Source organism: Archocentrus centrarchus, chromosome 5 (genome assembly GCF_007364275.1).
Source record: "Archocentrus centrarchus isolate MPI-CPG fArcCen1 chromosome 5, fArcCen1, whole genome shotgun sequence".
In the NCBI taxonomy this organism is placed as follows: domain Eukaryota; kingdom Metazoa; phylum Chordata; class Actinopteri; order Cichliformes; family Cichlidae; genus Archocentrus; species Archocentrus centrarchus.
In genome coordinates, this window is record NC_044350.1 from 14808765 (window position 1) to 14826783 (window position 18019).

Here is an 18019-nt window from a genome sequence, read left to right on the forward strand (position 1 = left end):
TCCTAGAGTAGTTTCAGTGCAAAGCCCTGAGTCAGGTCAGGAACCTCACAGATACTTGTGACTTTGTGCTCAGACTGATGCATCTACAGTGCATTAGTGTTACAGTGCTACAGTGTTACTACAGTACACAAAATTTGCAGTTCAGATAATTGATCGTTGTATCATGTCCTCAGCCACCCCACCCCTTCACCCTCCAAATAAACCGGCAGTTACTCCTTCTGGCTTTTTCACAATGAAGGCAACACAAGGGCATAAAAACTTAAGAGCTCGATGTGTTTAATGCTTCGTGGTTTTGGTCTGTGCATTAGTTCTGTTCTGTGTGTGACTCAGTGAGAATACTTCTGCATGCGTGCAAGTGTGCATATGCCATTGAGGGTGAGGCTGGCTAGTTACAGTTACGGTAAGTTAAGATACAACAGTGTTGCTGCTGGTAAGTGATGTATATGGGTCACGTTTGAGGTTAGTGCATCAGCCTGTTGACAATGCACTCTACAGTTCCTCATGTATACTGCAGCACTGCAGGATGTGATGTATTCAGTGTTTGTCTCGATGGCAAATGATTGCAGTTACTGCATATTGTGAAACAAGCTCAAAAGAGGCATCTATTATATTATTAAAGTAGTTTATTAATCTATAAAAAAAAACAAGTCATAATAAATATAAAAATATATTGTGACACATTGCTTATAAATAAATATAACAAGTTCATGTTGATTGGGTCAATATGATCCTAACAGAAACTTGTCCTTAGGACAAATGATCTCATAATAAACTTCAGGTCTCATAAATAGTAAAGACAACATTTCAGTAAGCAGAGTGGAAGCCAGTCCTTTTCTCCCAGAGATGAACTTCATATTTTGATTAGGGCCAGCAGGTCTTCACACAGAGGACACTTAATTTCTTTGCCATTTAGAAGCAAGGTACGTCTCAAAGTAGTTAAACAATATATCCAGCTCTCCCATGGCCTTATATAGACCTCTGCTCTCCATCTGTGGATAAACAAACACAGGTTCACTTTTTTTAATTTGGTGAAAAGTACAAGCATGCACATTAAAAAAAAAAATCACATATATTTCTTCATTGCATAAATGATTTTCACCCTCACCTGAGTGTAAGTAGAGTTTAGGTTTTGGATGTCAAACTGTTTCTTGCAGGAGAAGTAGTTTCTCTGTAAGAAGAGAAGAAGAAAGACGATGTTACTACAGAGAAACCAGGTGACTGTCACTGGAGACCTGGGTGTGCATGCAATGCATCAGAGGCGGCATTTAGAAAAGAACTTTTAGAGCGGGGACATTCGGTCCCTTCTCTTCCCTTTTTTTGCACAAACTGTCAAGTACAAGGTGCATTTCAAGAACTGCTGACTAAAGCAATATTAAGACTCGTTCTGTGAACTGTCCCTTAAACCCGAATCATACTTGGACGATTTTGACTCTTTGTCTAATAGTCCAAACCAAGAAAGTGGCTTTAAGTGTTTGTAAATGACGATCACACAAAGGGAAATAGCTTGGGTGGTTTTAAAAAAAGATAAAATACAACTTATGGGTGTATTTCACCAACCCAAGAATGTCCACCCCACCAAATATTACATTAAAGTGCAGTGGTTACTTGCCACATTCCATAAAGACTACAGCAAATAAATAACTATAAATAAATAAATAAAACCCCACGATGCCACAAAATATTACTTTAATGGCACGCGCTTGCGTATTCTGCAGAGAATACTCGTGACCTTACAGCAGCGCGGAGTGGGTGAATATTTACATCGTTTGTTTTGCTGTGGGAGTTAACACGTGTCAGATACTCACACACTGGATGACATCTCTCTTGAGGTTACTGAAGATTTCTTGTATGGACTCCATGTGAGGCTTTAGGCTCTTGATGTCTTCGGTCACTCCGGCCACGGCTGTCGGCAGAACCGTGCTCAGGTAAAAGTCCAGTAAGCTGTTCATGGTGTGACAGCCGTACGGGCTCTGAGGGAGCGGAACAGCAGCGTGGTTATTTTACGCCCTGCCAGGTGCTTTCCTTGTCAAATTGTAAACTTTATGCATTGTCTGGTTACAAGAGAGAAAACGGAGCGGTTGTAGAGAAACGCACCTTAAAGGAGTCTTCGACGCTCTGATCTAGCAGCGCTGTGTCTAAGTCATCGTTTGCTTCCTGCAAACAGAAGAGGAGAGAAAAAAAAATCATGCCAGTGCGTCGTGATAGACCCGTGCACCCACGGAGGCTGACAGGCAGAGGTGAGAAAGTGCAGCATCTGCTGGAGACCAAAGAGGATCAAAGCTCCACTGTGGGAAGGTTAGTGATGCTGCAAAAATACCTGTAGAGAACATGCTTTTACTTACGTAGTAATCTCTGATCCGTGCATAGTCCTGTCTGAGCTGCTTGAGCCTGAGCGGGAAGCCCTCCACGAATCGGCAGCACCGGTTGTTGCACGCAGGACTGCACAAAGCAGAGCTGAAGAAATACGCGAGAGCCAGGACGCACAGGAGGACGGAGTGAGAAGTCATGCTGCTGGATAAGATGTTGAAGTCTTCCTGCTGGAATGAAGATGCTGTTGCAAAAAAAATCTTTGTTGGCTCTTACTGAATAGCTCAGAAGAGAAAAATGTGTATACTAGAGCTCATCTGTTGTCTTAATTTATAGTGAAATTTGTATCGAGGAGGAGGAGACTTACTGGAAGAGAAATGGTTAAACATGCTTCATACATGAAGGGGATTTTTTTTTTGCTTAGAATCATAGTTAGTGTGTGGCACATAGGTTACTCCTCCCGTGAGATTGGGCTGGTACTATAATTAGATCTAAAGATTTTGAACTCTCTCAAGGAAAAAAAAAAATGACACTATGGAAATAAAATTTGACATCATTTTCTATGATCAATATTTGAATTATGTTTGTTTGTTTTATTTTTCATATAGTACTACTGTTGCAATATAATCATAAATAATGCTATTTCTAATCATTATTTTCCTTCATATTATAATTGCAATAATAATAATAATTATTATTATTCATATTGTTTTTAAAATGACAAGATTATGCGCATCAGCCCAACTAAATTCGTGAAACTATCAGGAAAAAGAACCCCAAACTGATGTTTAAATGTAAAAACTTGAAAATGGCATTAAATGCAGTGCATCACATTCTTCACAATAACAAAGGAAATCGAACCCCCACATGGAAATGACATTGAATTGTGGTTATGCACTGATGACGCTGTGGATTCTCTCAGCATGTCATACATACGTAATGAGAGTGCTTTTCATTTTGAGTTGGAGTTGCTGCAGTCCTTTTTGAGATTCCGCTATGCTTTCTGCGAGTCATTTTGCATTGCACAAAAAATTTAAAAAAGAAATTGCCAGAGACAAATCATATGAAGAAGTGATTCAGTGATTTTTGGCAGCGTAAGAGGTATTTTCCACTCAGTAATTTTGTTGTATGGAATGTCCAGTTATCCAGATTATTTGATATCCACTTCGCACTTTGTCCTAGGCCATATATGTTGGGCAACACTGGTATTTTGAAAATAGGCCTTGGGAAAAAGGATTCTGTAATACTGTATAATAAAAAATACTTCACAATCAGCATACAAATAAAGGGTCAAACGTAAGTTCAATTACCAGATGACACATGCATCATATCAACGATAGCCGCGGGTTTTTCACAAGCTTGAATAAACACGAAGTCCTGAAACAGTGAATACAATCCCAGTGCAGACAAATGGGGAAACATTTTTTCATCAATATTGTGATAAGAGGTTTAATAAAATTTTTTTTTTTTTTTGAAGACCCAGGAGTATGAAAGATTTTAAAATACCTAAATAATGGTGTGACTTTCAGTGTGTTACAAAAACTAAATATAATTGTTAAAAGTTATAAGAAAGCAAAGGGAGCTGTTATAATTTGGGATTTAGAGGATAAAAAAAAAAGAAGTGATTAAATTAGCCAACTTGTAAAAGAAATCTCTGAATGCATCATATTTTTCCTCAGTGATTCAATGCAAGCTACATACATTTTATTATTTAGCTGTAAAATCTACGGTGTAGCAGGTAACACATTCACCTAACACGTGAAAGATCCCTGCTTTGAGACTGGGAGGAGACAAACACTGGGCTCGGGGGGGGGGGGGGGTCATGAGGTAGTGAACTCCCACTTGACCCTCGAGTGGCTGTGTCAGGAAGGTGTAAAATTACTGCAAAATCAAATAAGTGGGAACTCCTTAGGAAGTAAGAGAGCAGCCGAAATTACTCCATGTAAAATAAATGAATCAGCAGTGACGCTTTTATGAGAAGCCCTGGTACTGTTATACGGATGTGCTTACACATGTGCCCGCTCTCTGCATTGTTATTTCATAAGTTTGTGTGGTTGCATTTGCATTTAAAATGTCTCTCACTAGTCTGATATGTCATTTTTTTGCTCGGTAAATGACCAGTTTTAAGTTGTATGTCAGAATGCTTCATCATAACATGTTTACGCAGCTTAACTGCTGAGTAATAAATACCCACACCACACAATGAATGAGGGCTTTAGGATGCTGTTCGTAGAACTGAGGTGTTATCAGCGTATGAGTATTTCAGGTTGAAAGTGCGTTACTGGTATTAGTATTGCTAATCCCATTTGCCATGAGATGTATTTGAAACCATATGCAAAAGATGGATTAGCAATGATGTCACCCCTTGGTTTGCGGCCTACCGTTTTCATGCCTCCAGTCTTCACCGCATCCTCCTGTTGCTAGTATTAACCCCCTTTTTTCTTCAGAACAGCTTTAATTCTTCATGGCATAGATTTCACAAGGTCCTGGAAAGTCCTCAGAGATTTTAGTCGATATTGACATGACACACATTGCTGCAGATTTGTCGGTTCCACAGCCATGATGTAAACCTCTCGTTCCATCACATCCCAAAGATGCTCTAGATAGATGGATAGATCACTTTAATAATCCCAGAGGGATATTGACATATTGCAGTTGCTCAAGGTACAGAAAGGCAAAAACACACAATATATATAAAAAAAAATAGAAAAATCTATATATAAAAAGATAAAAATAGCCAATAAGATTAGGCAAATGGCATTGCAAAATAACAGTGCAATGTAAGATACAGTAACCAATATGTATACGTGCTTATATGGTTAGTGCAATAGACCATTAATAGTGGTATTAATATGATAGAGGGTATCACTGAACAAGTACATGTATAATTATCTAGTACACAGTAATGACCCGATCCAGAGAGTTGTACAGTGTGATCGTAGTTGGTACAAATGATCTCCTGTACCGTTCCTTACTACAGCGGAGCTGAATGAGTCTGTTGCTAAACATACTCCGCTGTCTGATCAGTAGATTATGGAGGGGGTGTGAAGTGTTGTCCAGAATAGTCATAAGTTTATTAAGTGTCCTCCATTCCACTGTCACCTCAAAACTGCCAAGAGTACAGCCAGTGACTGAGCCAGCCTTCCTAATCAGTTTGGTGAGCTTGTTTGTGTCTCCACTTCTGATGCTACCTCCCCCAGCAAACAGCTGCAAATAAACAGACTGGTAGAACACCATCAGCATCTCGATACACATACTGAAGGATCTGGGCATCCTCAGAAAAGCAGCAGCATGAACTGCTGATACAAGGTGGGAAGGGTCCGTGTGTTCATGTTGTTTATGTCAAATTCTGACTCTACCCTCCAAATGTTGCAGAAGAAATTGAGACTCATCAGACCAGACAACGTTTTTCCAGTCTTCTGTTGTCCAACTTTCTGGTAAGCCTGTGTGAATTTTAGCTTCAATAACCTGTTCTTAGCTGACAGGAGTGGCACCCTGTGTGGTCTTCTGCTGTCATAGCCCATCAGCTTCGAGGTAGGCCAAACAGCCTTGAAGTCACATAAGTAGAGCAGCAATCTGGCCTGGAAGTCTGAAAATTCGAATATGGCATAAGTTCACTTAATTGATAAGTAAACAAGAAGGTGCCTTGGAGGTAATATCCTCCCCACTTTACCAAACCCCTCCAGATTACCTGGCCCAAGATCAGATTTCTGCTTCAAAGGTAACATGGGAAGAGGTGGCTGGATCTGCTGTGAGCTTCCGACAGGGATGATGAAAACTTGAGCCTTTTCCTAAAGATTAAACTTAATCCTCAGTAGCTGCTCCAAACTGACCTACAGACAGGATTATTTTCTGGGGCTTTCCTCTTCAGCAGATTCAGCACAGCGGGGCTCGAGAACCCACATCAGTCTGTTGTTGACAATCAGTCGCACCACACCTCCAAATGCTCAAGCCTCAAACACCGCTATGATTCCGCCTCTCACGTGTGGATCCATGATTTGCTCTGATACTAATTTGTGTGCCAACTTTAGCAAACAAAAAATGTCCGCAAGACCAGAAAACATTAACAGCTGACACCTTAGAGTGTCTTTTTTTCATCTGAACACTATGCACAAAGATGTAGATGTTAGTGAAACTGAAAGGCAAACTAAAAACAAGCTGTTAAAAGGTCAAAGTAATTTCTGAGGTAACAGATCAAGAGAGAAGCTCATTTTCTCAAATTCGTCTGTACAATTCAGCAGGTTTAAGCAGGGCTTAGGCACTTCCACAGTCGGTTGTCTGTTCTGGCACAGAGGTTACTTCCGTCCAGCACAGTGAGTCTTTTAGCCTGTAGCGAGCTGTTTCCTGGTTTTGGAACAGCCAGCAATACTAAAAAAAAGGAAAACCACATACAGTTCAATATAGCTGCCTTTCTCAGGTTCTATTTGCATTTTTTTCTAATTTTAACATTACGAAAACCAACCAAACAGGCTGGTGACTTTCAAGAAAATTACATGTACAAATTTTTCTCTCTCTCTCTCTCTCTCTCTTTTTTTTTTTTTTTTTTTTTTTTTGCAATTTGACAACAGTACCGTAATGATTCCCACACCATTCCTGCTCATGCGCCTCTTCAATGAAACGGGTCAAAGCTTATCTTGCATCTAACGCTTTGTTGTAGCATTTGGCGGTGAGTCACCTGTTCTGTATATGATCAGGTGTCTCTTTGTTGTCTTTGGTCTTAACCCTTCACCCATTCAAACTTAGTTTCTGATGCTGTCATACAGCAGTGCTGAGAATCTGCTGTCACTGACTTTCAGCTCATTACATAAACCAGATTGCTGATATCACATCCAGCCCACAGCTGGCACTCAATAGAAACAAACTGAAATAATTGCAATGGATGCTGCTAGCTGCTTGCATCTCAAATGCGAATTCTTGTGCTCTGCAGACCTGATGAGTTGCACGTTGCTTTGTAGTTATGCCTTTTACATTTCCTCAGTCTTATGAAACACATTTTCTGTCTTTGTGCATTTTTGCAGCTGTCACATTTAGAGGAAATCTATCTGTCTTTACAGTCAGATTCACCACATTTGTCTTTCACTTTCACACTGTTTGTCCGTTTCACTGTGCGTGCAAATGTGTGTGTGTGTGTGTTTTTTTTCCTAATGTGTAGCACTAAATTCATCACAGATATGTTTCTGTTATTGTTTATACCTAATGGCTCTAGTTAACATAAATACTTGTGATAAAGTGTGTGTGTCTGCACTAACTTTTGTAGGTTTTATAAATACTCAAAGAGAAGAGGAAATTACAAGAAATGCAAATACAGTGCCCAGGGTCAGTGCAACAGTATCGCTGACACCACCAAGTCACTCGAACATTGATGGGCGTGGTAACAAGTTATACAAGATCTGATGCAAAAATTGGTAACTGGGTAGTTCGATGCCTATTTTGAGGAGTGCACTAAAAGGAAGAACAAAATTCTGGAGTTACATCTATGTTTCCTGCGGTTGACCTACCAAGACTATAGAGACTTCCGATTAATTCTTTAGTAACTGAAGCATCCTCCCAACTTACTCATCACGGTGAATGTGCTCTGCTTAGTAACAAAAATGGATAAAATAAAATAATAAATGATGATAAATTATGTTATGAAACTATGACTGCAGATGGACCAGCATTTATAAATTGCTGTTCTACTATATTTGAGCACTCAAAGGGCTTTCTTACTACAAGCCTCATTCATTCATCCACACACACACACAATACTTAATAAAACTTAACTTCCTTAAAATCCTAATTATTTCTGCTTAGCTGAACAAACAGTAAGGAAAAGAACTTATTGCTGTAATGTGAAACTAAAGTAGGTTTGTCCTCATGCTTAATAATCATCTATCAAGAGGAGATGAAACTCTGAAATTCCCTGTGCACAAATATCCCAGAGCCCAAATATCAGCTGACCCCAGAATTGCTGCTTGTTAAATTAGCTTTTGGCTTCTTTTGTGACCTATATGCTGCACTTTGAGAAGTATTCAGTTTCAGTCTGCCTACTGTTTTTATATTAAGTTTTTTTTTTAAAGCCAAAGTGCGTAAGCACCTGCATATATTTGGTTATTTGCATATGTGCCTAAGATGGTGTTAACCGCACATAAGTAAGCACTGCTCATTGTGACAGCTCATATTTTCCACATTCCTTTTTTAACATACAAATGCTGAATTAATGAAAATTAAAAATAACGGTTCCTCTGTTCATCTGTGATGATGAATCACACTTTCATTGATTTTTATCATTTTAATTCCATTCTTGGTCTGCTGGTCTTCACGCATTCCTGTGTGTGTGTGTGTGTGTGTGTGTGTGTGTGTGTGTGTGTGTGTGTGTGTGTGTGTGTGTGTGTGTGTGTGTGTGTGTGTGTGTGTGTGTGTGTGTGTACGTGTGTGTGTGTGTGTGTTCCATAAGGTTTAGGAATGTGTTTATGATAATTTTTTGACAGTTCTTCAGGTGCATTTGTGAGGTCAGACACTGATGTTGGACGAGAAGGCCTGGCTCCCAGTCTCTGCTCTAATTTATTTAAATGTGTTGTATTGTGTGAGGTCAGGACTCTGCGCAGGCCAGTCAAGTTCTTCCACACCAAAGTCGCTAATCCATGTCTTTATGGACCTTGTTTGTTCACTGGTACATCATGTTGGAACAGGAAGAGACCATCTTCAAACTGTTCCCAAAAAGTTGGGAGCATGAAATTGTCCAAAATGTTCTTTTTTCCGTTGTTTCATATTGATCTGATAATACCAGCTTAATAACCTGAGTGAATGAATCAATGAACAGTATTACAGGACACTCAGGCTCCACGGACAGCTTAGGTTTATTTAAACCTGATGACCCATGTTATGCCAGCGTGATCCGACACAGTTCCACGGAGCTTCTTGTGGCATTTTGAATACTTCACAACTAACCTTAAGATAATTTTGCCTATTCTTCTTTTTTCACCCAGTCTCAGTAAGAGCTCTGTGATACATGTGCATCCCCAAAAATCAACACCAACATGTGGGGCAAGTTTCAGAGCGTGGCAGAGACTCTTAATTCAACCCAGTGGTATGATATCAGGTAGAACTGTCAAACTGTTTTACTGACTCTCATGTTTGGAACGTGGCAAACACAAAATAAGACAGAAGAGTGGACGAAATAGGATGCAGCAGTGATGATACTAAATAAGAAAAAGCCGAAAATGCTGATTTGAAAGGAATATAAAATATCAGAGCGCCTCACTACTTTATATACTTTATTATAATAAGCTGTTTTCTCTTTTACATAAATGAAGACATTTCCACCACAGTTAGCAGTAAATGTGCAAATTAGTGTGCAAAAATTCGCAACATTTCTTTATTATTCTGTGGGTTTCATGCAATTTCCTGTTCATTTTTTAACCCTCCTGTTATTGCCACTAATCTCAAACTTGGTTGATGGTATGATGTGCTGATAATGCCATTGTCACCCTTGGTTTCCACCATCATTTTTAGACTATTGAACTAGATGATATGCTGCCATACATATGGCTTCAGCTTAGGAATCCCTGATTAGTGCAAAAAAAAAATTATGCCTTTTCAGTCTCTTCTGCTTTCACTCTCAGCAATGCACACACACAAAAAAAGTAGGAATGTTTTCAGTACCAGGACGGCAGTGTTAGTCATTTCAACTTGCTGACCTAATCACTTATATTATTGAAAGGCACAAAAGGGTGTCTGGTTACGTATGAAAACAGAAACCAACTCATGCAAGCAGTTGAGCAAGATCTAATAGTCCACAGGCCCAAATTCACCCTGTTAGTGTAAAACTAACTTGAAAATCATCTTAAATGTCCAAATTGCATGATTTGCATTTGTGGCCAGTACATCACACTTTTAATGACTGCATGCCTCTTGACTCATAGATTCAGTAATTAAAATCAGTACAATGTCATTCAAGCTAGTGTGTACTGTAGGTTAGTGCTACAGAGCAATATAATGCTTGGTTAGTGCTACATGGAAATATTACTCACACTTGCATCTTTCAAAACGTTCTTTCATATCTTGAGCGTGATGTTGAGGCTCTCCACAAAAAAGCATCTCCCATGGTCACACAGTGAAGTTAAAACAATGCTGAAAAGATACCATGGTGGACAGGAGGCAAGAACAAGGAGTGATGGACTTCTGAGAGCAGAAATATTCCACGAGAGCTCAATGCTTCCTCTATGTTAGGAATCATCCCCTCTTGTCTTGTCCCTCTTATCCAAAACTGAGACAGACATTAGAGGGAGGAGACAAACTGGAAGAGAAATGGTTAAACATACTTCATGCATCTGGATATGATAATGCTTTTATTTTTTTAATTTATTTTTTGTGGCAAGTGTGCACATGGGGGCACTCTTGTGCTCACACTCATCCATGTTTTGTCAGTTTAGTAATAATTCAGATGTGCAGCGTATTTCATCAGAGAAGACACAGGGACCATTTTACTTACATTTACCTAATAATTAAATTGAATTCAATTACATTATATTTATATAGCACCAAATCACAAAAACAGTTGCCTTAAAGGGCATTATATTGTTAGGTAAAGACCCTACAACAATTACAGAAAAAAAAAAAAACAACAGTCAAAATGACCTCCTATGAGCAAATACTTGATGACAGTGAGAAGGAAAAAAACTCCCTTTTAACAAGAATTAATGGCACAGATGCTGCAAAAGCCTTTTTGTCTGCCTGAACTAAAAAGCTACTGCATCCAAAACTTACCTGCCAGGCTTTTATCCAGTATTAAGACACATGAGCACATTATTTCCCTAATAGCCTCTTTATCTTTACAATTAAAAGAGACAAAGCAGTCCTCCAAGACTCTGGAATGATTTGCTTGAGGAAATCAGGTTTGCTAAATCAGGGACCTCTTTTTAAAAAAAAGCTCTTATTATTATTATTATTATTATTATTATTATTATTATTATTATTATTATTATTATTATTATTATTATTATTGTATCTATTGAACTACCAAAAATAGACATGAACTTAAAGCAGCTATGTAAATTCTCTACAATTGAGGCAACTGTTGTGATTTGATGCTATATAAAGAAACCTGAGAGGGATTAACTTCAGTCAATTACATTGTATCATTTCACATATTGACCAGACGTTGTGGTTTAAACTTTAAACTCTGATGACGCTGTGGATTTTCTAAGTTTTTTGCTGTGAGACAGTGACGAGTCTTTATATAGAGAAGTGGTTGTGGTGACCCTTTAAGGAGTTTCTCCCTGCAGTACATTATCCTTTGTATGGGATGTCCGGTTAACCACAGGTGTCCCTTTCTGTCTGGTTCATACTTTATCTTAGCCCCTTTACAGACTTTATGCCACATATCATATTATTAGAATAATAATAATCTATTACTTTAACAGCTTTCTACCACTAAGGTTGTAGCAGCCCTATGAATCCACTTAACTAGCATTATATTAACCTAGGTGTTAAGGTGTTAGTTAAAAAAATTGTGACTGATTTATTGAGGACCAAAGATTTGATAAAGCTGGGAGAGAACAGGAAAAAGACATGGGAGCACGAGAATAAAGAAAAACAAAATAAAAATGGTCATAGTCTGTGTGCGTTAGTGAAGGAGGGACAAGCGAAAAGAAAATTCTTCATCGGGAGCCCTGTCAGTGTCTTCCCTCACCTTGCTGAGTCCTCAGGTTGCAGCATTAAAAGTGGAATCGCATTTGTCTTGAGATATACTTTAAACCAAAGACTGTATTTAAAAGATGGACATAAGATGCCCACACCACTTAGTATGTGGCTTGACTGCACCGGCTTGGTGTTTTCAAACCAGACGTGAACATATTTGAGTGAAAGGGTGTCATCAGCTAACACGAGTGCTAGCTAGCTCTCTTAGAAAGATGGATCATTAATTTATTGTGATTTTTTTTTTTTTTGTATGCTAATTTTGGCTGACAAAAAATGCACTCAAGCCCATGAAAAAATGGAAACCAGTGCTTCCCTGAAATTGTGAACAAATGAAACCCAAAAGCTTTTCATGAGAAAAATCTAAAGCTATAATGAAAACACTGTTAAAAAGTGAACTACAGATCACAAAAGCACTGGCAGTCTTCTAGGAGATATCTTTGAGTATGACATGTTTTCAATTAGAACATTTGGGAATTTCTCTGTGGGATCAATAAAGTTTTTCTGATTTGATCCTGAATCTTTGCCCTCTAATCAGGATCAGTTTTGTCAAGTTGAATAATTTCTTTGTTGACTTTGGGATTAGTCACTGGAGCCTTTGAGATAACTGCAGATTTAAATCACCAGTGTGTGACACATCCAACTGTAACACTGGTCAAGCATTTTTTCCTCTGAGATGTTAGTCAGTCAACCAGATGAATGTGACCCAGAGAGGGAGCAACTAAACGGACAGGGCAAGAAAGACTAAGAAGTGAACTGATGACCTTGAATGACACACAGCTTTGAGGAAAAGGCTTCGCATTCTGAAAACTGTATCAAGGAAGCATTCCAGGAAAGACTTCTTCTGTTCTCAGAAGAAACGTTTTCAAGAAACTTAAAGATATCCAGTCACCTTTTTCCAAGCTCCAGAAACTTTCATGACCTGGATGACTGAGAACACAGACATCATTGTGTTCAGTTACTACAGAGTGATGCTGCAAGTAACTGGTTATTTTAATCTATTATTTTCCATCCATCCATCCATCCATCCATCAATCCATCTTCTTTTTCAGGGTTGCCACATATCTGTAGATTGTGAGCTGCTGTGTCTTGAGTGGATGTGTTCTTGAAGAAAAAAGTCTTAATGCATATACAAAAGTTTATTACAAAAAACAGACAGTGTCAAAACAGATGCTTCTCGAGCCATCTGGGAGAGGAGGCCCAATCTTCCTAACTCAACTCAACAAAGAGAACACAAAGGTTATATAGTGTTGGCGAAACTCCACATCCTAACTTTCCATATATGGCTATGAAACAGCTTCAACCCATAACTTATATCTGGACATATAGTCAATTCCTTAAATGGAAGGCCAGAGACCCTACAAGGGGCAATGTGCGGATGTCCAAATCAAATTACCGTTTGCATGAACCCTTAAGAAGGAAACCATACATGCATATATTGAGTTTAACACAGCAGTACAGACACCACAGAGCCAAATGATATCAATTAGTTAAGTTGAAAAAGATGAATGTGACAGTGAATATGAAGGTGAGTGATAGATTTGATCTGATGGCAGTTGATAATCAGGATTTTGGATGTACTGTATGTGTCCACATGAAGTTAACGATGATTAAGTGATTTTGTGTGCTTCACACCACACTGTCGGAGTAGATTCAAAGCTCTTCTTTGGATGTTGGCTGCCTTTTGTCCCGTTCTCTGTCAAGATGATCCCACAGTGCTTTAATAATGTTGAGGTCCGGGCTGTGGGGAGACCAGTCCATGACAGTGTTTCTATCCAGGTTTACTTTTACTGCACTGGCAGTGTGTTTGGCATCATTGTTATACTGAAAAATGAAGCCTTTGTCAATCAAACACTTTCTAAATAGGTTTTGTTGGTACTTTTCTGTGTTCATAATTCCATCAATTTTGACAAGCTCTAAAGATTTATAGGATAAGATAAGATAAAACTTTAATGATCCCACAACGGGGAAATTTGCGCATTACAGCAGCTCAGTACAGAAAAAATGAAAAGGATGAGTAAAGACAAATGAACTCAAATAGAACAGACTAGAAAAAAACTATACACATATACATAAGCACTATATACATAAAATATATATATCAATGTCAATACACACATGTACATATACACACACATCAGAACACTATATACAGATATCAAAACATTATATACATTTGTAGCCGGTAAGGTACACAGCATGCACGGTATGCATTATATGGGTGAGTGTAATAAATAAAATGTATATGGACTGTAGGATAAAGTGATGGCAGAGGAGGTAAAGTGTCCAAGTGACTCATGACATCATGATGTGTTGTACAGTCTAACTGCTGTTGGGATGAATGACCTGCGAAAGCGCTCCTTCCTGCAGTGAGGATCACTCAATGTGAACACCACTCATTTTCAATTCAGCTCTTGTGTAATACAGCTTACCTCAGCCTGTTCCCCTTCCTTAAGAATGACCTTTGTACAGTGACTGTAAATAAAGTTTACGTATACATAGTTGTATAATCCAGCTGTAAATCCAATGATTTACTTGTATATCAGTAAGTTGGCCCACATTTTCTGGAATGAGAACATAGAGTCACACCTAAGAAAAACCTCTAGACAGTATGTCTTATGCAGCAAGTTTAGTGCTTATCTTCTTTCCACTTTTCAGCAGATTGTCACACCAGAGGAGGAAAAAAAAGAGGCCTCAAGTTTCAAAGAAAGATAGTACAACGGTTTAGCAAGAACCTCCTAACTTAAGTTTCATTTTCACTCCAATTTTACTGTTATCAGCTGAGTGAAAAAAAAAAAAAGAGTTTCTCATCTTGTCAAATACAGGCAGCTTTATGGATTCAAAGAACATGAGAATTACAGTAAATGGGTGTGCCTTTTTTTCTGCGCTTCTTTTCAATATACATTCCTGATGCTTTATGATTTTCGTGTAAGACATGATTACATGTATACTCAGTTAGGGGGTCATAACAAGCCACGGTGCTTCTGCTGCTGCAGTAATTAATGATCAGAGGCAGCAATATTCCACACAACATTTATCGCAACATTCCCAAGACTTGCAGTATTGGCTAGTATTCAAATAGGTACTAGTCAGGTATCTTTTCAGTGACTGTCACAGTGCTGAAGTGCTTCCATTGTTAACTTCTTCTCTTCTCTTCTCTTCTCTTCTCTTCTCTTCTCTTCTCTTCTCTTCTCTTCTCTTCTCTTCTCTTCTCTTCTCTTCTCTTCTCTTCTCTTCTCTCCTCTCCTCTCCTCTCCTCTCCTCTTCTCTTCTCTTCTCTTCTCTTCTCTTCTCTTCTCTTCTCTTCTCTTCTCTTCTCTTCTCTTCTCTTCTCTTCTCTTCTCTTCTCTTCTCTTCTCTTCTCTTCTCTTCTCTTCTCTTCTCTTGGATATATGAATACAGGTGATGCCACCATCACCCATCACCATCACCTAGAGCAGCATCACCTGTATTCAGACTCATCTGTGTGCGTGTCACTCAGAGGGAGAGTTCTGGACATGAATATATGACCCACTATTCACACTAAATCCAAAATATAATAAATATCATGAACACAACTTCTTAATGTCTGCTGATTAATGTCAGCCCTAACAGCAGCCTGAAACAATGTATCCAGATGCTTTTGTGCTGTCAGCATCTGGGCAGAGCAGAGTACTAGACTGTGATGAGCTGTGAGCTGCACTGTAAATACAACTTTGAGGCAGCTTCAGAAACACCACGCACCCATGAGCATGCACTCAGTCTCGCATTAGGACAGACCATAAACTGTTCATCAACACTGCATTTTCATTCCTCACCACTAGATGGTAATGAAGAGCAGACATCCGTTTATCACAGGAAACCCTCAGAGTCCATAAAGTAGTTTTTTTTTTCTTTTTTAATTGAAGTTTAAATTAAAACATTGTTTTTAAAAAAAAGCAGTGTAGTCTGATAAACAACCTTACAGTAACAGCTTTCTCAAAAATATACATACACCTTTTTACAATTATAAATATTGCATATAAATTCAGCCCACATAGTAGTGGATACAAAAAAAGAAAAATTAAACATTAAATCCATTCAAGTGCAAACAGAGAAATGCAAAATGCCACAGAAGTGAAATTATCATATTTGTAAGGAGTAGCTCATTTTGTTTGTGTTTTGGGTCCAAGTGCCTCCATCCACTCCAGCACAGTGTCCAGCTCTCCCACTGCCTTCTGTGCTGCCTTGTTTACTTGTAGCTGCTCAGCATGCAGGAGAAACAGAAAGAAGGGGAACAAGTGGAAAACAGGTTTAGAGATTAGCATAATTTGTACCAAAAAAAAAAAAAATTCCAGAGCAACATAACACTGAGTTATGCAACTAATATTTTCCATTAAACCTGCTTAATCATGCTGCTGTCAGCATGTTGGACAAAGTAGATGTTGACTGGTCTGGACAAGAAACAAGAAACTGCTGGAGGAGTATTTTGCAAAAACGGCATCTACAAATTGTGGAACAATTTCAGAATAATGTTCTCCAGGACACGCTTAAAAAAAAAAAAAAATTGTTTTTCAATATAAAGTGGTGAAGATTTTCAATGTCTCATCATCTACAGTACATGATATCATCAAAAGAGTCAGAATATCAGGAGAAATCTCTGTTCTGAAATCTTATTGTTCTGTTATGAAAAAAATATATGAGATTTGTAAATCATTGCAGTCTGTTTTTATTTATTTTAAATTCTTGTCGTTTGGAATTGAGGTTTGCAGACTTATATACTTTCTTTGTGTGCTGTTTTTACATAGTAATTGACTTACATTTGGCTCTTGCTAATGATCCAAAACACAGTAGAAATGTTAAGAAGTGTTCAGAAAAAGCTTTGTTAATGAAAAACAAAGTGCAGGCTTTCTTGATAAAAGTTGCAGCTGTTTCTTAATTTACTGGGATCCAATAAGAAAAATACAACTGACACCGGGGCTGACTGTTCAGGATCTGGGACATGAAAAGGGATTTGATTTTATCGCGTGTCTCACCTTGATAAACTCAGCGTGCACTGAATCGATTGTTCTTTGGGTTTCTTCTCCACAGTGGCAGTGCTGCACAGAGCAAACTACAATTATTATGACAACCTATGGCTGCTTTTCATTAAAGCACATTTGGAGATTGGACAGCTAACTTACACATTTATGGATATTTCTTCTGATGCTGACGAATGCATTGGCCAGGGCGCTGGAGCAGCGTTGGTGCTGTGGCTCAGAAGAGGCATAGTTGGTGAACACTCTCTCAACGTAGAAACGCAGCACCAGACGCAAGAAACAGCAGGTCTGACCCTCCTGAGGGAAACATGCCCAAACTCAGATTACAGCACCTCTAACAACCCATATCTTCAAAACCCATATACTCGTCATATAGACTTGAGATGTGGAAGACAAGTAACTGGCAACACAAGATCTCACCTGAACATTTTTCATCAGTGATCTATCCAACAGTTTGATTTCGATCTCATCATCTCCTGATATCTGTCACAAAAAAAAGGATACAGTTAGAACCACTTTCTGCTAGTTTAATTCCACTTAAAGGTGATGTAAACAGAAATCCTGACATTTCAGAGAAATTCTTGCCTATGTTTGCATGTTATTCAAATATGTGGAGATGAGCTGCTTCATTTGAATAGAGCTTCTAATAATGCGTCTGCTCACTGAACTCACCGCATTTGATCGTATGTCTGAGTAGTATTTGCGCAGCTCATGTGTGTGAACACTGACAGAGCAGCTGTCCAGATGCAGAGTTCGGCTCGCCGCAGGTTCACTCAGGCAGCTGAGCAGGAGGAGGAGGAGGCAAGCAGAGCAGCTGAGCAGCATCTTCATCTTGAGAGTGATCTGGTGTCAGAGCTAAAAGAAACATTTTTGGTTTGTTGAAGTCATGAATGAGAATTATTCTGTTTAATGTGTCCTTGTGGTACAAAGGTCCATCACACATTTGATTATTAAGAAAAAAAAAACCCTGTTTCTAAACTATTTCATTACTTGTAAAGTGACAATAAAGCATTTGTTTAAAAAAAATTAAATCACAT

At 38.6% G+C, this 18019-nt stretch overlaps 2 protein-coding genes across 2 annotated transcripts; both read right to left on the minus strand.

Moving 5' to 3' along the window:
* Nucleotides 1-722: 722 nt before the first annotated feature.
* il10 (interleukin 10) lies at nt 723-2583 on the minus strand. Its single transcript, XM_030729828.1, has 5 exons — nt 2343-2583; nt 2095-2154; nt 1806-1970; nt 1106-1168; nt 723-989 (listed from the first exon to the last, which is right to left on the minus strand). The coding sequence occupies exons 1-5, from the start codon at nt 2505-2507 to the stop codon at nt 894-896; spliced, it is 549 nt and encodes a 182-aa protein (XP_030585688.1). The 5' UTR covers nt 2508-2583; the 3' UTR covers nt 723-893.
* Nucleotides 2584-16097: 13514 nt separating this feature from the next.
* Nucleotides 16098-17813, minus strand: il19l (interleukin 19 like). Its single transcript, XM_030730407.1, has 5 exons — nt 17655-17813; nt 17403-17465; nt 17127-17279; nt 16980-17042; nt 16098-16205 (listed from the first exon to the last, which is right to left on the minus strand). The coding sequence occupies exons 1-5, from the start codon at nt 17811-17813 to the stop codon at nt 16110-16112; spliced, it is 534 nt and encodes a 177-aa protein (XP_030586267.1). The 3' UTR covers nt 16098-16109.
* Between the last annotated feature and the right edge of the window lie 206 nt (nt 17814-18019).